The 20,185-nt window shown below is 29.7% G+C and overlaps 2 protein-coding genes across 3 annotated transcripts; both read right to left on the bottom strand.

Moving 5' to 3' along the window:
• Positions 1–43: 43 nt before the first annotated feature.
• On the bottom strand, positions 44–7,043 carry LOC103571733 (probable basic-leucine zipper transcription factor J). Its single transcript, XM_008550003.3, has 6 exons — positions 7,025–7,043; positions 4,383–4,417; positions 3,133–3,207; positions 2,124–2,493; positions 1,526–2,040; positions 44–1,437 (listed from the first exon to the last, which is right to left on the bottom strand). Exons 1-6 carry the CDS (start codon positions 7,041–7,043, stop codon positions 835–837), a joined length of 1,617 nt encoding a protein of 538 aa, XP_008548225.2. The 3' UTR covers positions 44–834.
• Positions 7,044–11,254: 4,211 nt separating this feature from the next.
• Positions 11,255–15,735, bottom strand: LOC103571731 (octopamine receptor beta-2R). Of its 2 annotated transcripts, none has more exons than XM_008550001.3 (2): positions 14,327–15,735; positions 11,255–13,884 (listed from the first exon to the last, which is right to left on the bottom strand). In XM_008550001.3, exons 1-2 carry the CDS (start codon positions 15,535–15,537, stop codon positions 13,794–13,796), a joined length of 1,302 nt encoding a protein of 433 aa, XP_008548223.1. In that variant the 5' UTR covers positions 15,538–15,735; the 3' UTR covers positions 11,255–13,793. The 2 variants fall into 2 exon arrangements, with proteins under 2 accessions (XP_008548223.1, XP_053598225.1); XM_053742250.1 differs by having other exon boundaries at positions 13,804–13,884; positions 14,296–15,735.
• Between the last annotated feature and the right edge of the window lie 4,450 nt (positions 15,736–20,185).

The following is a 20,185-nucleotide window of genomic DNA, read 5'->3' as shown; positions in this document are numbered from 1 at the left end:
TTTGAACTGTCATTTTTAAAAATAAACTGATAAATAAAATTGATACTATTATTTTATAAATATATTTTCCAACAGAATCGCTTCAAGCATTTTAACAAATTATCTATATAATTTAGTGATTTGTCGCGCTATAAATTATCTATTTGCATTGCTCAGCAATTGGCTTTTAAACATATATCGCCATTGGTCTGTTAATTTTAAATTAATTAAAATGATTTATTTACTGCTGTCGACGTAAAACATATATAATGCCGACTAAAAATATATAAATATTTTTTTTACATATTTTTTTTTAGTAACCATCAATTGCATCAGTAATTATTTATTTATTAGAGCTTTTAAAATTTAATTACTAATCAGTAATTAACTTAAATCATGCAGTTCCCCTTTATATATAATATATATAATATATAACCATCAACCAACATAAAAATAATAACAATTACAATTGCTAATTTAAATTGCAGCATAAATATTTTTTTTTATAATTTATGAATCATATTTTTATAATTCGCTAAAATTTTCAAACTTTTTTTTTTTTTTAAATTATAATTCATATAATTATAAAAAATATAAATATATATCTTTCATATATAATAAAGCATTCAAATTAAATATATAATATATATCAAAGATTTGTCTTTATAAATGTTAAATCTTTGTTTATTTTGCATAATAAAATTAACGCCATTTAATTAGTTATCTCGTTATTCAAAAAATAAAAATAATGATAACGAGAGAAATTAAAAAAAAAAAAGAAAAAAAATATAGACGTTAAATGGCGTAGAAATATATATGGATAATATTATTGTATAAAATAAAAATATTGTAAAATTAAACATTTCTTCTTAGCGCAGATTGAAGTATAGCATTGCGCATGGTCATGACCATTTTTTCGAGCTGCTCAACTTTAGCTTTTAGAACCCTGTTGTTTTTTTCTAAACCCACAGCTTTGCTCATCATTTCTCTCTCCTTGGCCTTTTTGTTCATACGAGATTTACGCGAGGCCTCGTTATTCTTTTCCCTGGACTCGCGATAGCTGAAGTCCGAAGACGCGTCGTCCGAATCACTGTCATACTGCCTTTTGCGGCCTCTCTTTTCATCACTTGATATTTCTTCTTTTTTCATACGCGTCTTAATTGCCTTGGTTGTTCTGGTCTTCGTCCTCGCGGTTTTTAGTCTGCCCCCCGATGATGATGACGCCGATGGCGATGGCGGTGCTACCAATGACTTGAGAAGTGATTTCGATGGTTTGACGTCATGTAGATCTGATGAGTTTTTAATTAAAGACGGATTTTCTGATTTGTAACTTCTTCGGCTCTGTCGTGTGTTGTGTAATCGTAATATTTTATCATTGTTTTGTGGGTCGTAGCTTGTTGACGCCTGATAAATGTCTACTGAGTCTGTTGATATACTTTCTGGTGAACGGATATTGTCCTGAAACCGAATTAAAAAAAAAATAAATATTTTTATTATAATCTGGGGTCCATTTTGTCCCGTTTTGTTTGTAAAAAAAAATACTTACATCACATAAATAGGACAGCAAATCGAAGTTATCCTTCTCATTGTTATCAAAAGTACTGATAATGTCCCAATTAACTGTCGGTTCGACGGGACTACTGTTGTCAAAATTGTCATTAATTCCGTCGATTTCAATTCGCTGAAGCGGTTCATCTACTTTTTCATTGTCAACAAGCCGAATCCACTCGTCGGTACGTAAGGCTATGGAAGATTTTGGTAAATCCAACCATTCATCAGGTACATCGATGCTCCCCCCAATAATTTCCGGTTTCTCATCATCAATCGGTGGTAGGATGGTAACGATTTGATTGTTATTTATGTTGTTATTATTATTATGATTATTTATATTATTATTGATATTGTTACTGTCATTATTATTATTATTATTGTTAATGTTATTGTTATTATTATAACTTTGCTGCTTAAACTCATCGAAGGCGACTGTCGATGCAGAAGTGACCCCCACGTCAATAACAACCCCCACGTTTGTCGAGTAAGTCTTATCGTTAATTTTCATGCCTGCAAAATAAAAATAATAATTATGGTAAACTTAAATTGACATTGAAAAAAAATTAGGTTGATGAAATTCAAGAGAGATTTACCTGAATGTCCACGGTTAAGAGATTCACCTACAGGAAAACTGTAACTGCTGTGATCCATGGGGATCCTGGAGCACCAACCACTTAGATCCTGATAATTTTCCTCCCAAGTCGGTGAAAATATTGTCGTGTTGTCCTCGTCCCTTTGATTCGGGGATGAATTTATCGAGTCCGTAGTGCTCGAGGATGGCGCAGATCCAATCCACATTATATCCTTCAGCAATTCCTTTTCCGTTGTCGGACTTATAAGCGGTGTTAGTATTTTTGCATTCTGTACGACCGCATTCGATGGTGGGACCGACAATTGCGGCCGCGATTTCACGCCATGAAAAGCAGATGACTGCTTTTTCGTATTGTTGCATTTTTCTTGTACCTGAAATAAGTACAATTACAAGTTAATCAACAAATACTTTTTAATATTCAAACCCAAAAATATATTAATCACATATACCTATATGTGAATCATATATGAACTACATATCACCAATTTTTATATATACCCATATATCAAGCACGCCTAAAAATGAACTATATGTGATCCATATATGAATCATATACGGATCACATGTGGCCCATTTTCACATATACCCATATATGATGCACATTAGAAAATTGACTATATGTGATCCATATATATGATTCATACATGTCCATATATATTCATATATGAATCATATTAATCACATATGGCCAATTTTCGTATATAGCAATATGTGATCCACATATGATTTATGTACAAATCATATATAGATCATCTATGAAAATTGATCTTATATGATTCATATATGTTTCATATGTGAAAATTCTATTGGTATATGTGACATATATGACGAATTTTTATACATGCTGCTATATGGTTTATTTTTTACAGGAACTCTGACTAGCCGGGTTCGATTCCCGGTGGTTGATATTTTTCAACAACTCATTAAAAAAAAAATATCAACGTGATCATTTAAAATGTAAGCAATTATCTTATAATTATGAGTAATAAAATAAACAAAAACATATTTACGTTAAATTCCCCGCCCTTATCAAATGTAATGTTGCTGGCCGTTGAACGCTTTGAAATAGGAGGGATTTTGAAAACCTATTAACAGTATAAAAAAATATTATTAATAAAAAATTAATTGTCCCATTAACGAGACAGAAAATATTTTTGACAGAAAAAAAAAAACATTAACGCTCTTAAAAAAATAATATCAAGGTTGTATTTAGGAAACGGAACCTTATCTTATCACATACATGACATCAATTATTTATATGAATCGATGCATGACTCACGAGCATTAACAATCATTTAATTTATTACCATTTATTTTCCTGGCTCGGGAAATATTTATCTATTAAATCATTTTATTCTATTTATAAAAAAAAAAAAATCATTAATTTGAGTTGGCAAGATCTAGGTTGTATAACATTCTCATGAGTCAACAATTCAAAGGGATAATTAAAAATTATGTCAATAAATTTCAGCTAATAAATATCTAGATTCAAATCTAGATCTAGATCTACATTGATTATATGTAATAGCTAGATCATTATCTCCAGACAGAAAAACTATTTTTGGCGCCTCTGATCATGTGCCTGCCGCATGTCATTACTTGATTACTTTACCAGGAAAACAGATAACAATATATACACACATTTTTTTTTACAATCAAGATAAAAAAAATCGATTTTTTACTCAATAATTTATCTTTAAAAAAATTCTACATATTTATTCAATCCAATTTAAAATTTAATTACAAATGCCAATTACTTTTATTTCAGCTGAACGTATTTACACGTATTTTAATCATTACGTAAGAGATTCCCATAAGTAATTTTCTGAGCAATTTGCGTCATCTTCTTCAGAATAACTATTCACTTAAAAAATTTTTTTTTTTTTTTATTCAATAGAATGGCAATTGGTGGCAATAAAAAAAATTTACATGGAAGGGGTAAAAATGTGTTGATAAATAAAGATAATAACAAACATTCAACAGTTACATGACATCTATATATACTGTGTGAATATTGCTGAGGAATGAAATAGCTTTTTTTTTTATTTTTAATTTTTATTATCAAAAAAAAAAAAATGATAAGAGAATTGATTAATTTTTTTTTTTTAATTAAAAAATAATATTTTAGTTTCGGTGAATAAAAAATTGAGGTTTATGTAACAATATGTTAGTAGAATAGGTACGAGTTTGGTTTGACTGGAAAAATTTGTTACGTAAACGTAAGTAGAAAAAGACCTTTGGTATTTAGTATTTTACTTACCCTCCCTAAATCGATGGGTGATTGGACTGTTTCCACTTAAGTGGTTTAGCGGCGATCGACGATCGATCTAATAATGAATTCCGCGAAAAATAATTAATTACTACTTTAAAAAATTGAAGCTAGATTCTTGAAAATGAAAAAATTATGTAACTGCCGCGCACTAGGAACTTGAATCACTTTTTGACAACAAAGACTTGTGCACTTGAATCACGAGCTGGCAAGTGTTAGACTCAGACCGCGGAGGTAGTATGCGATGAGAATGAAAACGCGAGATCGGCTTGGGCTCGCGCATCAACATACGTCATAACTCACGAGCATGAGACAGTAAATTTGTGTGCAAGTGATACAAGTATGTGTGTGTGCTTCCGGCAAATGAAACCGGCCTGACGTTACCGCCCGCCAATCGACGGTAAACTGACGTCACTGAGCACCAATAGGAGAGATGGGTTAGACAAAATGGTGGTAATGGGACACGTATCATTATATAGAACGGCCAACAACCCATGGTTGGGGAATTCCGGGTAGTTGTGTAACGTCGATAAAATTTTGATTTTTTGTTCTACGACTATGCCGCCTTTGAAGCCGCCGACTTTTGTGTTGAAGCGAGCAGTTTGCAGGCTAGAATTTGAACTAGACCTTGAATCCGGTCACATGTTTTCGATTTGTATGTTGACATTACCATGATTGATATTAATCACTTTTCAGATTACTGCAAGGACAGATAACTTTACTCGCGTAATTTTCGCGGTTGTTGCGTCAGATATTTTTTTGGCGGAAAAATTTTTTTTGGGCGCGAATTCAAAAAAATTTTTAATTATTGACTTCAAGTATATGAAATATAAAAAAATTATGTGTGAACATAGAGGGGGTTATTTTGTCGAAATTAGGTAATGTCGAAATTTTGACATCCGGCCGCGGTCTTCTGGGAAACGCGTTTATCGCGAGTAAGCAAAGTAGGAACTAAAAAGCTTGAGCTTTAGCATGCGAGTGATCTATTAATATATAAAACATAAATCGTATCTCCCGAGTGGGTTTTAAATAAAACTTGCAACAATCGCTGTCGAGTGAATAATGGAGGAATGATATCGACATAATCACGTAATAATAATTAGCTATAAGTGTGCTGGCACACTCTCAGATACGTTTATTCTCAAGGTTCACACGATATATACCATGATACTAGCATTTAATCCATATATTCTTATCATGAAACTACGATATCAACTCCTCGGGGATCGCATGTACCCAATCTGAGTTTAAAATCAACCCCGGCCAAGGTCACATCTTTGACTCGGTACAAAACATTTTCACCACCGCAAAAAATAATGTCCGAGAAATAAAAAGAAATATTTACGTCTTTCGCACGAAAGACTCACGGATAAAGAAAGTCTATTTAAATGGGATTTTTAATTTAAATTAAATCTCGAATTCTTTAGATTTTTTGAATAATCGCGGCTGATTTACTTCCATTATTTTCCTTAATTAAAAATTTTTTTTTTTTTTTTTTATTATTAGTATGTAAAAAAAAATATGAAGGTGACATAAAGCAGTGTAACTTAAACTGCAGTCTCGTCACACTTGACTCTGCTCGACTTCTCAGTCAGGGCCAGTTTTCTAGTGCGCCTTACAACTGCATTACCCCGTGCTCTAGTACTTTACTCATCTATATATACATTCATATCCACACATATGTATATGTATATATACGTATATATGTCACTAGTGCTGACTGTAGTATGTACTAGTAGTCTGGCTGTGTACTATCGGAGGCAGTACGGAATGTGCATGAGTGAAGAATAAGGACGAAAGTGGATGTGAATAAAGGGAGGCGTGAGTGGGTGTTTGTATTGGGGTTGCTGCAATGCGCAACCACCGCACTAACATTCTCCCAACTTTAATATAAACTCATACACTCATCGGCTTCACTGCTGCTGCTGCAACTGCTGCTGCTTCAGCTTCCGTACTCTTCTCTTTAGGACCAGGTCATTCGACTGAGCTTCTTATAAATAAAAAGTCAATTAAAAATTTTTTTTTAATTATTTATTCATTTTTTTTTTTAAATAAAAACAATTTATATATTTTTTATAATCTCTTAAAATTATTAATAACAAATTAAATGACAATACATTTATACAATAATTGCATTATTTATTTAATTTATACTATGGTACAGTGATTTATTTTTTTTAATAATTATTATATATTTTTTAGTAATTATTATACATTTATTATTTACAAGACATCGAAATTTAATTATTAGTCTTTTCTTATTGCATAGTATGCGTTAATTGATTTCCCCATTTATTTTTAGTTCATATTATATATTAATTATTATTATTATTGTTAAGTATTTAGTACATGGTTCAGATTTAATGTGTCAATTAAATGTAGAGTAAATTGTTTCGACTTTAATTTATTTACTTTTTTTTATTTTGATTGTCGGTAATATTTTTGAGTTTTTAAATAAATGACTGCCATTAGCTGTTTATTTTTTTTCCTGTGTTGTAATGGTATCAATTTTTATGGGCTGGGGTTTATATATATATATGTATACTGTGTAATTTATTTTGATGATGGCATTTTATTTTTGGTTTTAAAAACATGCACGATCCCTTGACAAATACTTATTTACATATATTTACTTTTTAGCTCCGTCGTCATTATCCAATTTGTGGGAGAAGCCTTGCAACTGAATGCTATTTTTTTTATTGAGTATATGTAATAATATATATGTGATAATAATAATATAAAGAAAATTTATTTCAAGCGAAATTTGGTTTAGAACAAAAATAAATTTCAAATTACTTTAAATTACAATTGTGTCTAAACTACTGGACATACTGAAAAAGTCAATCAATACTTTTTTATAGGAAATTTAATTTCCTATAAAAATGTATATAAACATATTTGTCATATCTTCAATAGTTTAGCCACAATTCGTATTTTAAAGAGACTGTCTCATTAATAGAATGCGATTTTTAATCAAATTAGAGGCTGAGCCTTTTAAATTGAAATTCCGGATTATCTATGAAAGATATGATAAAAATGTATATAACCAAACTTATAGAGAATTAAATTTCCTACAAAAAAAATCTCTTTGATTTTTTTTGTAGACCTAGTATTTCATGAGTTATTTAACTTTGAACATTAATCAAAATTTTAGTTGAAAAAAAAATAATAAATATAAGAATATGAGTATAAATTTTTAGTAAATAAATAAAAAAAATGATTTTAAAATCTTGGTAATTTGATTGGCTGGTGACATTGAAAAATCATATAATAACATATAATAATACGCGCGTGTGTGTTACGTGCAGTAAAAGGTCAGCTTTAAACATAGTAATTGCCAGCAGTTAATTCTTACCACTCACGGCAATGTCACGTACAAAAATACAATTACTTATCTATTATTTTATCAAACATTTGACTTTTTTATAACAATGTTATTTTTAAACAAAATTTTAAACCAGACACTTTACCACCATCTCGCGCTAATCCATCGCTATTTTAATTTAAATAATAAAAAAAATACCCATGAGTACTGTACACTGAATGATTTCATGCGCAGACATACATACATATATAGTGAAAGCTAGAGAAATAGAGAGAATAGTCAACGTGCCAATGTTTTGCATGACCACACTTATGACGAATATTTGCCTGATTCAAGATTTTCGTTACAGTATTTCGTAATTAAAATAATATTTTTCAAAATTACTAAGAAATTTCTATTGCGGTCGGTAATTTTTTAAACTTTCATTAAATTGATCGCAATCGATAAATTTACCCGGAAAAGGTTATTTCGATTTATGAAGATCTATGAAAATCTAAAATTTTTCAAACCAGACCAATCTCCACAAATTTTTCCATAGATCTTTCGAATAAAGATCCTGGAAACTATGAGATTTTTCTAGATCTTAGATCTGTTAGAAGTAGCCTAGATGTGATTTTTCGAAGAATCAGATCGTTGGCTTAGTAGACCTTAATTACTTTTCCCGGTAGTATATCAATTAATCATACTTCAGGTTACCGACTTACTTAATTTATTTTTTATAAAAAATGTGTAAAAAAAAAAAAAAAAGATTTCATTTTTTTATTTTTTCTAATAAATCATTGCGATTGATATTTATTATTATATATAAGAAGGCTTCCGTGCGCGCTGCTAATTCGCGTGCTCGGGAAGCATGCGGGCAAAAGTTCTTACCAGCTGGTACCTTCTCTGGTACGGGTGTTTTTTGAGGGTGGAGAAAATTAACGAGAACTTGTAACTAATCTTTATTGATAGCCCGATACAATAGTATGGATTTCAATGAGATTAAACAACTTGTTTCATTTATTTTTTTTCTTTTCTCAATTTATTGGCTCGGGAAATAATAAATCTTGGTCGTTTTTAATTAAATTAATTAATTGAAGCTCGCAGGTTTCATTTTTTGAATTTCGTAGGAATATCATTCAAAGGTTTTTGTATAATTTTTTATATATTTATATCATATATTTTAATTTTGAATCTGGAAAAAAGGGAAAATTTACTTTTTTTGTAATAATTATCATAATTTTTCATATTTTTAACTTAATCTTGCGGCAAATTCTTAAGATATAAACTTACTTGGACCTATGAATGTTAAAAAACTTCAAAACTTCAAAAAGTATATTTATTTTTATACTCAAAATTCACAATTATTGATCGAAAATTCAAAATCTATAGAAAACAAAAGTGTGATTTGTTTTTTGTAAATATCTCGATTAATATTCATTTTTTCAAAAAATGTAAAGAAACCTTTTTTATAGCCCTTTAAATTCTCTACAAAAAAGGTCTCTTATAATTTTTCGAAAAACCGAATATTTATCAAGTTATCTGGAGTTTTAATACCCAAGAGTAAGATCCAGAAATTCAGAGTTCAAAATTCTCTAGATTTTGAATTTCCCGCCGCCAAGGACTAAAAGAACAAAGTAAATTTATTTTTTTGTCCAGATAATTCCAAAAATCGTTAATGAATAGTAAAACTTGAAACCATAAGAATTGTCAATTTTTTTACTTGCGGAAAAATTAAAAAAAAATTTAATCAAACAATTCAGAGGAATTTATTACATTGAAGGATATATGCATAGATAAAGTGCTTTACGAAGACATAACATAAATTATAAATAATAATTTTGGACTAAAACACATATATATAAGGTTCACCTCAAGCACATTAATTACGGCACATATTTAGCGTTAAGATGAGGCGGTAATGGGGAATGTAACTTAAATGAGATTAAAAGACCGTCGCAATATTTAACAGTGTCATTTAGTTAAGCAATTATTTTCCCATTAACGTGTCATCTTCATTAATTCAATTATTTAATTAAAATAACTCATTATTATCTTTTCTGTGCTTATTATTTTAATTTATAATAATAATACAATGATAAAAGAAAAGGTAATACGAGTAAATCTACAGGAATAAGACACTAGTACTTGTAATTACTTTGAGTTAAATTATAACCACTGAAATCATAAAACACTCGTGGGTTATTGCAGTGGTAGCAAGTAAGGAAAACTGGCTTTTTAAGTTAATGACTTGAACCTTGAGCTCTTAAAATTGCAGAATTACTGTGCCCTTGTATTTGCTCACTTTTTTTTTTAATCCTGTTCTTAAATTTTCTTTTTATTTTTCTCTTTACTCATCTCGTGTTTGCCGGAAGATTTTCATGAGCTAATATTATTTCAGCCAATCCTACAACCATGAATATTAATGACCCTTAATTATTACCTCAAATAAAATTCATTTTTTTTCTCTATGGAAAAAAAAAAATTTTTCAAATTGCAAAGCTTCATATAAAATTTTTTTATTTGATGATAAATAAATTATGTCAAGGGTATGATATTACAAATTATTATTATTATCAACTCATCTATACTTTTAATTTTTTTATCAAGCACAATTATCCGCTATCTATTAATTATTAACACTCATTTAAATATTACATAGTAAGTGAGTACACGCAAAAAGAGTCGCACATAACCAGCGGCGATTCCTGGAAAAACAAAAATAATAAATAATACAATAAAAAAACAACATTGTTTACGTTGAACAAATTAACTTCGCTAAACAATTATTTATTAATTCATTATTAATTAATTTATTTATTTATTTATTTACAAAGAATATTTACAAGCACCAATTTGTTACTCCTAACATAATTATCATAATAATATCTCTCTTCTGAGCCATTATTTATTTTATTTATCACTTCAACACGATTATAATTTTTTAACGATAATATATACACATATATTTATATACATATATATAGGCAGAAATTCGAGGTATGAGCTAAAATTTTTTTTTTTTTCAAATTAATTAGTCACCATTTTTATTAAGATCCGGGGGTAAGTTGGTAAGCTACGATTTTCTAAACCATGAAAAAAAAATGTTAGCGGCCCATTTTACCCAAGATTCAATTTTTTATAAAAAATTTCCAAAACCGAATTCTTACAGGAAATTTTTTTTTTTTTCAAGTGATCCATTTTACCCTAGACTAAATTTTTTAAAAAAAAATTTCCAAAACCGAATTCTTACAGGAAATTTTTTTTTTTCAAGTGATCCATTTTACCCTAGACTAAATTTTTTATAAAAAAATTTCCAAAACCGAATTCTTACAGAAAATTTTTTTTTTAAGTGACCCATTTTACCTCAGAGTCAACTTTTTAATTTTTCAATGAAAAATTTCAAAAAAAAAATTCTTTAGAAAAAAAAAAAACATTTGAGCAAACTGCAAACTGACTAACATACCCCACTTTTTATAAAAAAAACCGACAATTCGTTTTTTCGGAAAAAAAAAAAAAAAAAGAAAATTCTTTTAAACAAAATGGTGTCCATTTTTGCCCACCCTCTGAAATATATATGAATATAAATATATGATGATTATCATTATTATTATATTATATGAGTTAAAGGTGGATTGGTTTGGCACCTTGACAATTTGAAATATATTTTGGCAACATACATATGTAATAATGAGTTGTCACGACAAAGTCATATACAAATACTGAAACCCAACAAACCATTACTATTAACAACAACTGCAGTGTAACTTAAGTTACACTGCACTTGTTGTTATTAGTTAACGTTTTGGCTTGGACGAGACAGACAGACGCACATGTAATATTTTTATACTCATGCCTGGGTAAATCGTGTGTGCGTGTTGTGTATGACGAAAAGTTAATTAGCTACAACTGACGGGTTTTAAACTCATAATTCGCTGAAAAGAACAGAGGAATTCATCATGTCACCAAATAAACGTCTTCCCACATAAATATATTATTGCGTCATATATATAATATACAATATACTCAGTACGGCAAGTAACAGCAATATATATTTATAATATATTATCGCAAAACTAACATTCATTAACATCCATACGCACCTAATTATACTCAACAATATATTTTATATATTGCACTGTCTCCCTAATTTAATTTCTAACTATAATTATTATTATTATAGTATTATAATTATTATAATAATTATCAATATTATAATTAATTATACAGCGTTCATATTTTCCTTCACGAGTTGGTTTCGTATAAATATGTCAGGCCAGTCTCGTTCCCGTGGAACTTATTTATATATTTTACTTTATTTATTTATTTATTTATAGCTATTATTTACACGATTTACTTATTTATATATGTATATATATATTTTTTTTATTTCTTTGTAATAAAGTTCGTTTGGTGAACGATGATGATTTGGCTCTTGAGCATACGTTACATATTGCCTCTTAATTCATTTAAATTAACTGATTTTTTTTTTTCATCTAATGTAATGAAACCCTGAGAATGATCCGGAAAAAAATATTCAGATATGATCAGATATGAAAAATGATTCTATCTGATCGATTATCTTATATGAAATATCCTATACTGTTATAGCTTCATATATGAATATATATGGTCATATATGATGATATCTGATCAGATATGTTAATATCTGATCAGACTTAAATTCCATTATGACCATATATGATTATCTATTAATATGAGTGATCAGGCCCAAACTTATATATGATTATATGACTCATGTATGAACCATAAATGCTCATATATGATCATATTTGTATTTATATGACCAGGCCCTAAATTATGTATAATGAACCATATATATCCATATATGCTTATATATGTCCGTATAACTCGTATATCTTCATAAATGATCATATATATGCTTCTATTTGCACATATGCACTCAAAAATGTTCATAAATAATCATATATATGCTTCTATATGCTCATATGTATTTATATATGTTCCTATAACTCATATATATTCATAAATGATTATATATGTCCATAAATGATCATATATGCTCATATATGACTGTATGTGCTTATATATGTTCATATATGGTCATATATGTCCATATGTACTCAAATATGTTAATAAATGATTATATATATCCATAAATGATCATCTATGCTCATATATGACTGTATGTGCTCATATATGTTCATATATGGTCATATATGATCATGTACGGGTATGTATGGTCATATCTGCGCGTATCTACGTATTTTTTTCCAGGCGAAGTAAATGAAAAAAATAATTTAAAAAATTGATTCTTTAAAAATGAAATTAAAAGATGACGATGCTGAGTTGATATTTTTAATTAATTTTATGTAGAGAGCATTTAAATAATATTCTATACAAACATTATTTAGCTACAAAGGGTTTAATTATTAAAAGTTATAAATTTATAGCGTACGAGGCGATTTTCATTTTCAGTGGCGATTAAATCGATTACTCCTATAATAAATAACTCTTTGGTTTTATTTTTAGAGATAGTTAATGGTATAATTAAACTTTGGTATCGTGATTCGATGATTCTATGATAAGTATCGCAAAGAAAAAAAAATTTTTTATTTTTTCATTTTCTCAGTTTAAACTCTTCAGCCATAGAATTCCTAAGACAACATGAAAAAATAGAAAAAAAGGCCGTTGAGTATCAGCTCGACGCGAAATAAAATCCTGTTGGGAAAACAATTATGATAATAAATAATAAATGAAAATACAAGTCTAAGCTCAGTGATTGATTAATTCTTAACTTGCTCTGTAACTTGCTCTGTGTTTATAACAACACGAGCGAGAGTATAAATAAACGATTAAATTTTGGCGGCATTAAATAAATAGTACCTATCAATGAAATAATTACATGATATGAAGTAGACGTTTACGGTAATATTTATATGACAAGTATTCAGCATTATAAAATATCTTTTATGCGGTAATATAAAAAAAATATATGACAATATTTAATTTATAATTTAATTCAATATTGATTATTATGACAATTGCATTTAATTGCTTGTATTTATTTATTATTTATTTTTTTTTTTTATTTAAAATCTAAATTTCGTTTCGTCTCAGAGGCTGCTCCCGTACTCGCTCGATCTTCTTCGATCGTTGTGTTTGATGTAGGTCTCTGTGTACATACTTTTTGTACGGTCATCATACCTAGAATGCCAGCAACAACAAAAAAAATTTGAGCTCGTATTTTAGTGAAAAATTTTATTAATAAGTTTTAGGGATGGGCGAATAATTTTCGAATTTAATCGTTCGAAAAATTTCAAGTATTCAATTTTTTTTAAGTCCTTCAATTTTTTAGTTTTTAAATTTTCATAATTTGTCAAATTATTTGAAATTTTTCGACCATTCAAAAAATTCAAAACATTCACAAACAATACGAATTATTCGGTCAGAATTCAAGTGATCAATTTAAAATTCAAATTTCGAATTAAAACTCCCACATGATCAGTATTGTATTACAATTTCCTATAAAATATCAGCGTCAAGTTCCTCCGAATAATTCTCAAGTTCAGTGAATTCGCCCGCCCCTATTAAGTTCTCTAAAAAAAAATAACTCACTATAAAATTTAATTTATTGAAATGCACCAACCTCAAAGACGGTCTTCGTATATCAAGAGTCTCAAGATCAAAGGGTTCTCTTCTGCAGAGCGAGCAGAATGCACACTGAAGTGTGTTTTTGAAAGCCTCCCGAAAGTCGCGATTGAAGTAAGCGTAAATAAGTGGATTTAGGGCGGAATTGGTGTAGCCGATCCAGAAGACAATGCTGACGACTATTTCCGGACAGTGGCATTTTGAGCCGCACAGACTTATCGTGACATACCAGAGGAAGAATGGCAGCCAGCACAAGATAAATGTGCCCATTATTATTCCAAGTGTGCGCGCAGCCTTGTGTTCTCTCTTCATTTTAATCAAATTTTTGTCCTTGGTCGGCGTGTGCAGATGATCCGTATTTATTTCGTTGAGCGTAAGCGTTTTAGATGAACCCCCGCTGTTGAGTTCGCCATTGAGGTTGTTGAGGTCGCGACTCGGCCGATGGCTCAGAAGCATCGCGTTCCCCATCCTGCTGTGCATTTGCTTCTCTTGTTTGTTGGCCTCCTTGAATATCGCCAAGTACGTCAGCGTCATAATGGTACAAGGTATCCAAAATGAGATACTCGAGGACAAAATGGCGTAGCCTTCGTTAACTTTGAACTCGCATACGTCAGGATGCAAGTGACGAAAGTGGTCATTGTCGCTGGTCGTGTACCAGCCATTGAAAATCGGTACAAATGATATGATCGCCGGCGATACCCAGCAGGCTAGCAGCATATACGCGACAACACGTTTCGTCATATTGCTCGGATACTTGAGTGGCATCACGATCGCGTAGTAACGATCTACTGATATACACATCAGGTGAAGTATTGAACTAGTGCTGAAGTACACGTCCAATGAATTCCATACGTCGCACATAAAATACCCGAACAGCCAACGACCCGTCACCTGGACACTTAAATTAAATGTCATCGCGAACATCGCCACCAGCATATCAGCGAGAGCAAGCGATACCACAAAGTAATTTGTTATTATGCGTAATTTACGATGACGCATGACCGACACTATCACTAAGAGATTTCCAAAGACCGCTGCTATTATTATGAACCCGAGAATGCAGCCTTTGGGAACAGACACCGACAAGTCTGGCCATGGCGGCTGAGTCGTGTAATTCAAATTATTATCATTTGAGGAAGAGTTCGTTAAATTAGAAGCTGACGGATCCAGTGACGTGTCCGAGGGATTTGGATCCGTCGTCGTCGCCATCCTCAGTTTGAAGACGACGACGACTTGATAAGCTTCTTCTCCTTGTTCTTGTTCTTGTTTGTTTTTTGTTGTTTTATTATTGGCTAAGAGGGGACTCGTGTTTAGATTTTTATGGCTAGCTTGTGATTTTTTTAGTTCCGACCGATCGACTGATAGGATTAAGTTACTGATGACGACGCTAATAGATGGAGGATTGAAATGGCGGCCTTCATCCTCGTCGACGAGCCGCCGCTCGACGAATCGATGACACGGCCAATCTCTGACACTTGCCAGATTTCACGGGCTCAACGGACCTTGGATGTCACATTGGCTTCTGTTCTTTGATCTGAAATTATAAAATATAAGTATTGCTTTAAATATATCACCAATTATATAAATACATATATACATATATAATCCAGAGGTTATTAATATCATGATAAATAAAAATTAAATTTTGGGTTAAATTTTAATGAGGGCATACATTTTAACCTTGCAGCCGGCTATTGTTAGAACATAATTCATATATATGTATGTTTATATAAACATGTTTATCCGTAAATATGATGGCTACAGAGTAGTATTTGTTGTGTTAAATAATAGTCGCCGGGACAAGCGAGATAATTATTTACGAATCTTTATTTATTTGTTTATTATTTTTTGCTGGTTTTATATTTGGGTCAATTATCCTGTAGGTATAGCATTGAGCTGCACTGACTGACGTGGTGGAATGTGTAGAGGTAGAGTGTCGTTGAGCCGGAGGCACCCAACAACAAGAATGCAATATGGAATTTTTACATTTGACCTCGTTCATGTATTTGTGAACGTAAATTAAATTATATATATATATGTGAGTTAAGGAAAAAAAATCCATTACAGATTACATTTTTTACGGGGATAAATAACAAGATAAAATTATGAGTAAATTGTCCATTTAATAGTTGAAATAAAATATAAGTGCACCCGGGGCAAAATGGCGCTCGTTTTTGAAGACAGATATTTTTTTTGCTTAAAAGGAAATATGGTCGATCAAAATTTTTTACTTTTACAACTGTGACCCATTTTACCTCATAGTTTTTTTATGTTCATAGAAAACCAAATTTTGACGTTGATCAACTTTCCCATTTTTTTTTTTACAACCAACCGGAAAAAATTTGAATTTTTCATAAAAAAAAATTTTTTGACATAAAAGTGTTCCATTTTACCCCGAGATTTTTTAGTAATTATTTTAATTAACTCAGGGCTTTTTGGTTTGCTCATTTAATCTAGTAATTAAAATAAAATAGAGAGGGGGAAGAGAGGCTCGCCAAAGATTTTGATAAAGTGGAGCCAGTAAAAAAAAAAAAGATTTATTTTTGATAAGTCAGTAAAAGTATTTTTAAAACTCATTGCAGCTCAAGGACGTGGTCTTTGTGTCCAAGATCAGTGTCAAGGCTAAACTGAGCCTTTTGATTAAAATTTCAGCCATTTAAATAACCGGCGCTAAGTAATGAGAGTGTAATGAGATAACTCGCGAAATGGAGAACAAAAGCCGATTATTTATATTTTAAAAAAATTATATTTCCAAAAATAAAGGCTAAAAGTATTTTCTGCGCAAATGTAACCTCATGATAAATTAAAAAAAAATAATTACGAGATTCCGCTTAATAATCCAAGGGCCAGAGATAAAACTGAAAATAATTTTAATTATTTTCAGGGCGAGACAAAGTATGAATTTAAATTACGAGTGCCTACCAAGATATTTATACTTCCACGTCTAACTTATTTATTAACGCTCTAGATCGTCCGTAATATCCTAATAAATAATGTACTTTCGTGACTTGTTCCCGTGGGCTATACCGCGCATCATCTAGGAACACTCACACTAAAAAAAAAAAAAAAATAAATAAAGGCGCCCAGGACGAGTCGCATTGGCGTTAACTAACAGCAAAAGAGGGAGGGTTAAAGATAATACGGAGGGTGTCTCGTCCGCCAACAGCTTCTCTTCTCACGGTTCAACTCTAAGATTAATAGTCTTCGAGGTTTCTCATTCCCCTGGTAAGATCTCCCTGTAAGTCTATAATAAGCTCTTCATCATCTCCACCTAGTCTTGGAAACTTTCAACAGCTAGATTTTTTTTTCATTATTATTTACAATATTTAATTTTTATCTAAACTCTTTTTATTTATCCATTTATTTTTTTTTACTTCATTATTCCCTGATACTTTTTTATTTTTATAATAAAAAATTTATTATCGTTAACTTTTTTTTTACGCTGATTAAAAGCACTTTGACGTTGACAAAAAAAAATGACGATAACTTTAAGTTTGCTATGTATGTATATATATATATATATGTAGCGTACTTATATTTTATACTACTTCCGTTAAAATTTTTTCAGTTTCTCTCTTTATTACGACGTTTTTGCATTTATCTGGAAATAACTAAAGAACTTACCGGGAGAATTGTAAAATTACTCATGTACATTTAATAATTTAAATGCAGAGTATATTTGTTCTTTAGAACAATCAGCTTATTGTTTCAGAGTTTTTTTAATTAAAAAAAATTTAATTTATTTTAATGTACTTGTAAATTATAATTGCGTTTAAAATTATCAGTATTAAAAATTTTAATAAAAAATAATTTTATCGTTTCATAGATTAATGTACCATACAAATCATTTCTACGCTTTTATTCTATTAAACAACAATTGCATTAATTTTTTCAGCGGCTCATTTTGCCCCCTAATCCTCTTTGTAATTACACCATATCTAATTAGTTTGTGACTCAGAAGTAAAAATACAAAAAAATAATTTTTTTTTTATTCTTAGCAGTTCATTTTGCCCCACATTTTTTTTATCAGTCAATTTTTGCTCCGCTCAAAAAATATATATATGACATATACAATATATATGCGCGTAAAAAATGAATTAGGTTTGGGTATATGTTGACATATATAGAAAATATATATAAATATATGTTTGCTCGAAAAAGTAATTTATCACATTTATTACATATATTTTTCGGATAGTAAATTATAATTATTATTTCTAAAAAAATTTTTAATAACTATTATTATTATTATTATTATTATGGAACTAATATATAAAAATCTCAGAAAAAATTAATATATAAAAATCTCAGAAAAATTAATGATAATCCAGGAGATACGCGTATCTACAAAAGCCGGATATTGTGTTGGTTATTATGGTAAGTCACCGAGAAAAAAAATACTGATGCATATATATATATATATATATATATATATATATATATATATATATATATATATATATATATATATCGGTGATACAAAGAATAGTATAAATTTATGATAAAATTCATCTATTTATATATGTATGTACTTGTTTGTACTTTTATATATATTTATATATGTGCAGAAGTATTCTATCACGTGAATAGTATACATTTATAATAATCCAAGTGATCCCAGCATTCCTATAAATAAACAGTAATTCATGATTGCCGAACCGGAACCTGGGACAATCACCGCAGTATCAACAAATCACATAGTCGCGTTTTATTTTTTTATTTTTCATATTTTTTTATTGATGATCAACTCAAAGTCCTGGTCATTTGCGTCATTATTTTTGTTTGTTTGGCGATTTTAATGAGCCATTAAATTTAAATATGAGTTGAAGGAAATATTTATTCTTTGGAGAACAAAAATAATTTATTATTATTTTTTTTTTTTTTAAATAGGTTTTATGTAAGTCGTATGTCGTGTGAAAAATATTTAGATAGAGAGGCTAAGGATGGAAAAACCCCATGGCTATTTCCCAAGATTAGCTCTAACAGTTAGTGAGATAACTAACGGACAGAGTGAGAAGTAATAAAAATAAAAGAAAAAAATAAAATAGAAGAGAGGATGAAAGAGTGAAAATTAAAGTGGAAAAGCGGGATAGAAAAAGTTTAAATAAAGGAACAAGACCGAGTTAAAGAGGAAAAGCAGGAAAATATTTTTAGATAAAAAAAAAAAAAAAAAAAAAAAAAAAAGGCATGTTGACTTAAAAATAAGTGCACGCCGAAGTGCTTTTTCAAATGGAATTTTTTTACAAACTAGAATCTGATTTTTTTTACCATTAAATTGAAAAAAATGTGACTGCGAATTTTTTTTTTACCGACAATTTTTTTTCCTTCGGTTTATTGGCCAAATTTAAGTAGAATTTTTTTTATTGGAATTTTGAATTTTTTCAGTTATTTGATGTTAATTTTTCGATTTGATGGTAATTAAGACTGCCTCATTACCATGATTATTAATTTTTTTTTTTTAAGGAAGTTCATGTAAAAGAAAGTTTTTTGCAAGAGTTGGCGGTTAAATTTAAAAAATATGTCCTGACTTAACCAGCGGCGGTGCTTTAACACTTTTTTAAAATGTCTTAAAATCCCTTACAATGCAGTATAAGCACTAGTAAAACGAAAAGAGGACAAGGATATATAGTAGGGTAAAGAGCGGAGCTTGCTCTCATTCGTAAAGTAAGAAAAAAAAAAAAAAAGAAGAAAAGAGACTTGAAGTAACGTAAAATTAAGAGAATGCAGAGTTGCCTATCTTATGAAATTCTCGAGAGGTTTTAATAATATCAAGTACGATATTACAACTAATATATTATAAAAAGTACTATCATTCCAACACACAGACATTTTTCACTGGAATTTTTATTTTTCTCTG

This window comes from Microplitis demolitor, chromosome 10 (genome assembly GCF_026212275.2).
Source record: "Microplitis demolitor isolate Queensland-Clemson2020A chromosome 10, iyMicDemo2.1a, whole genome shotgun sequence".
Taxonomy (NCBI): domain Eukaryota; kingdom Metazoa; phylum Arthropoda; class Insecta; order Hymenoptera; family Braconidae; genus Microplitis; species Microplitis demolitor.
Note: the sequence above shows the minus strand (reverse complement) of the source record. Positions and strands in the feature narration are given on the sequence as shown.

Bases quoted from the DNA above. Each gene is read 5' to 3' on its own strand.
- LOC103571733 (XM_008550003.3), bottom strand. The intron at 2,494-3,132 runs GTAAATATGTTT...TACTTATTTCAG, and splicing joins ATAAGGGCGGGGAATTTAAC to GTACAAGAAAAATGCAACAA. The intron at 2,041-2,123 runs GTAAATCTCTCT...TTTATTTTGCAG, and splicing joins TCTTAACCGTGGACATTCAG to GCATGAAAATTAACGATAAG.
- LOC103571731 (XM_008550001.3), bottom strand. From the start codon at position 15,537: ATGGCGACGACGACGGATCCAAATCCCTCGGACACGTCACTGGATCCG. The intron at 13,885-14,326 runs GTTGGTGCATTT...CTGGCATTCTAG, and splicing joins ATACGAAGACCGTCTTTGAG to GTATGATGACCGTACAAAAA.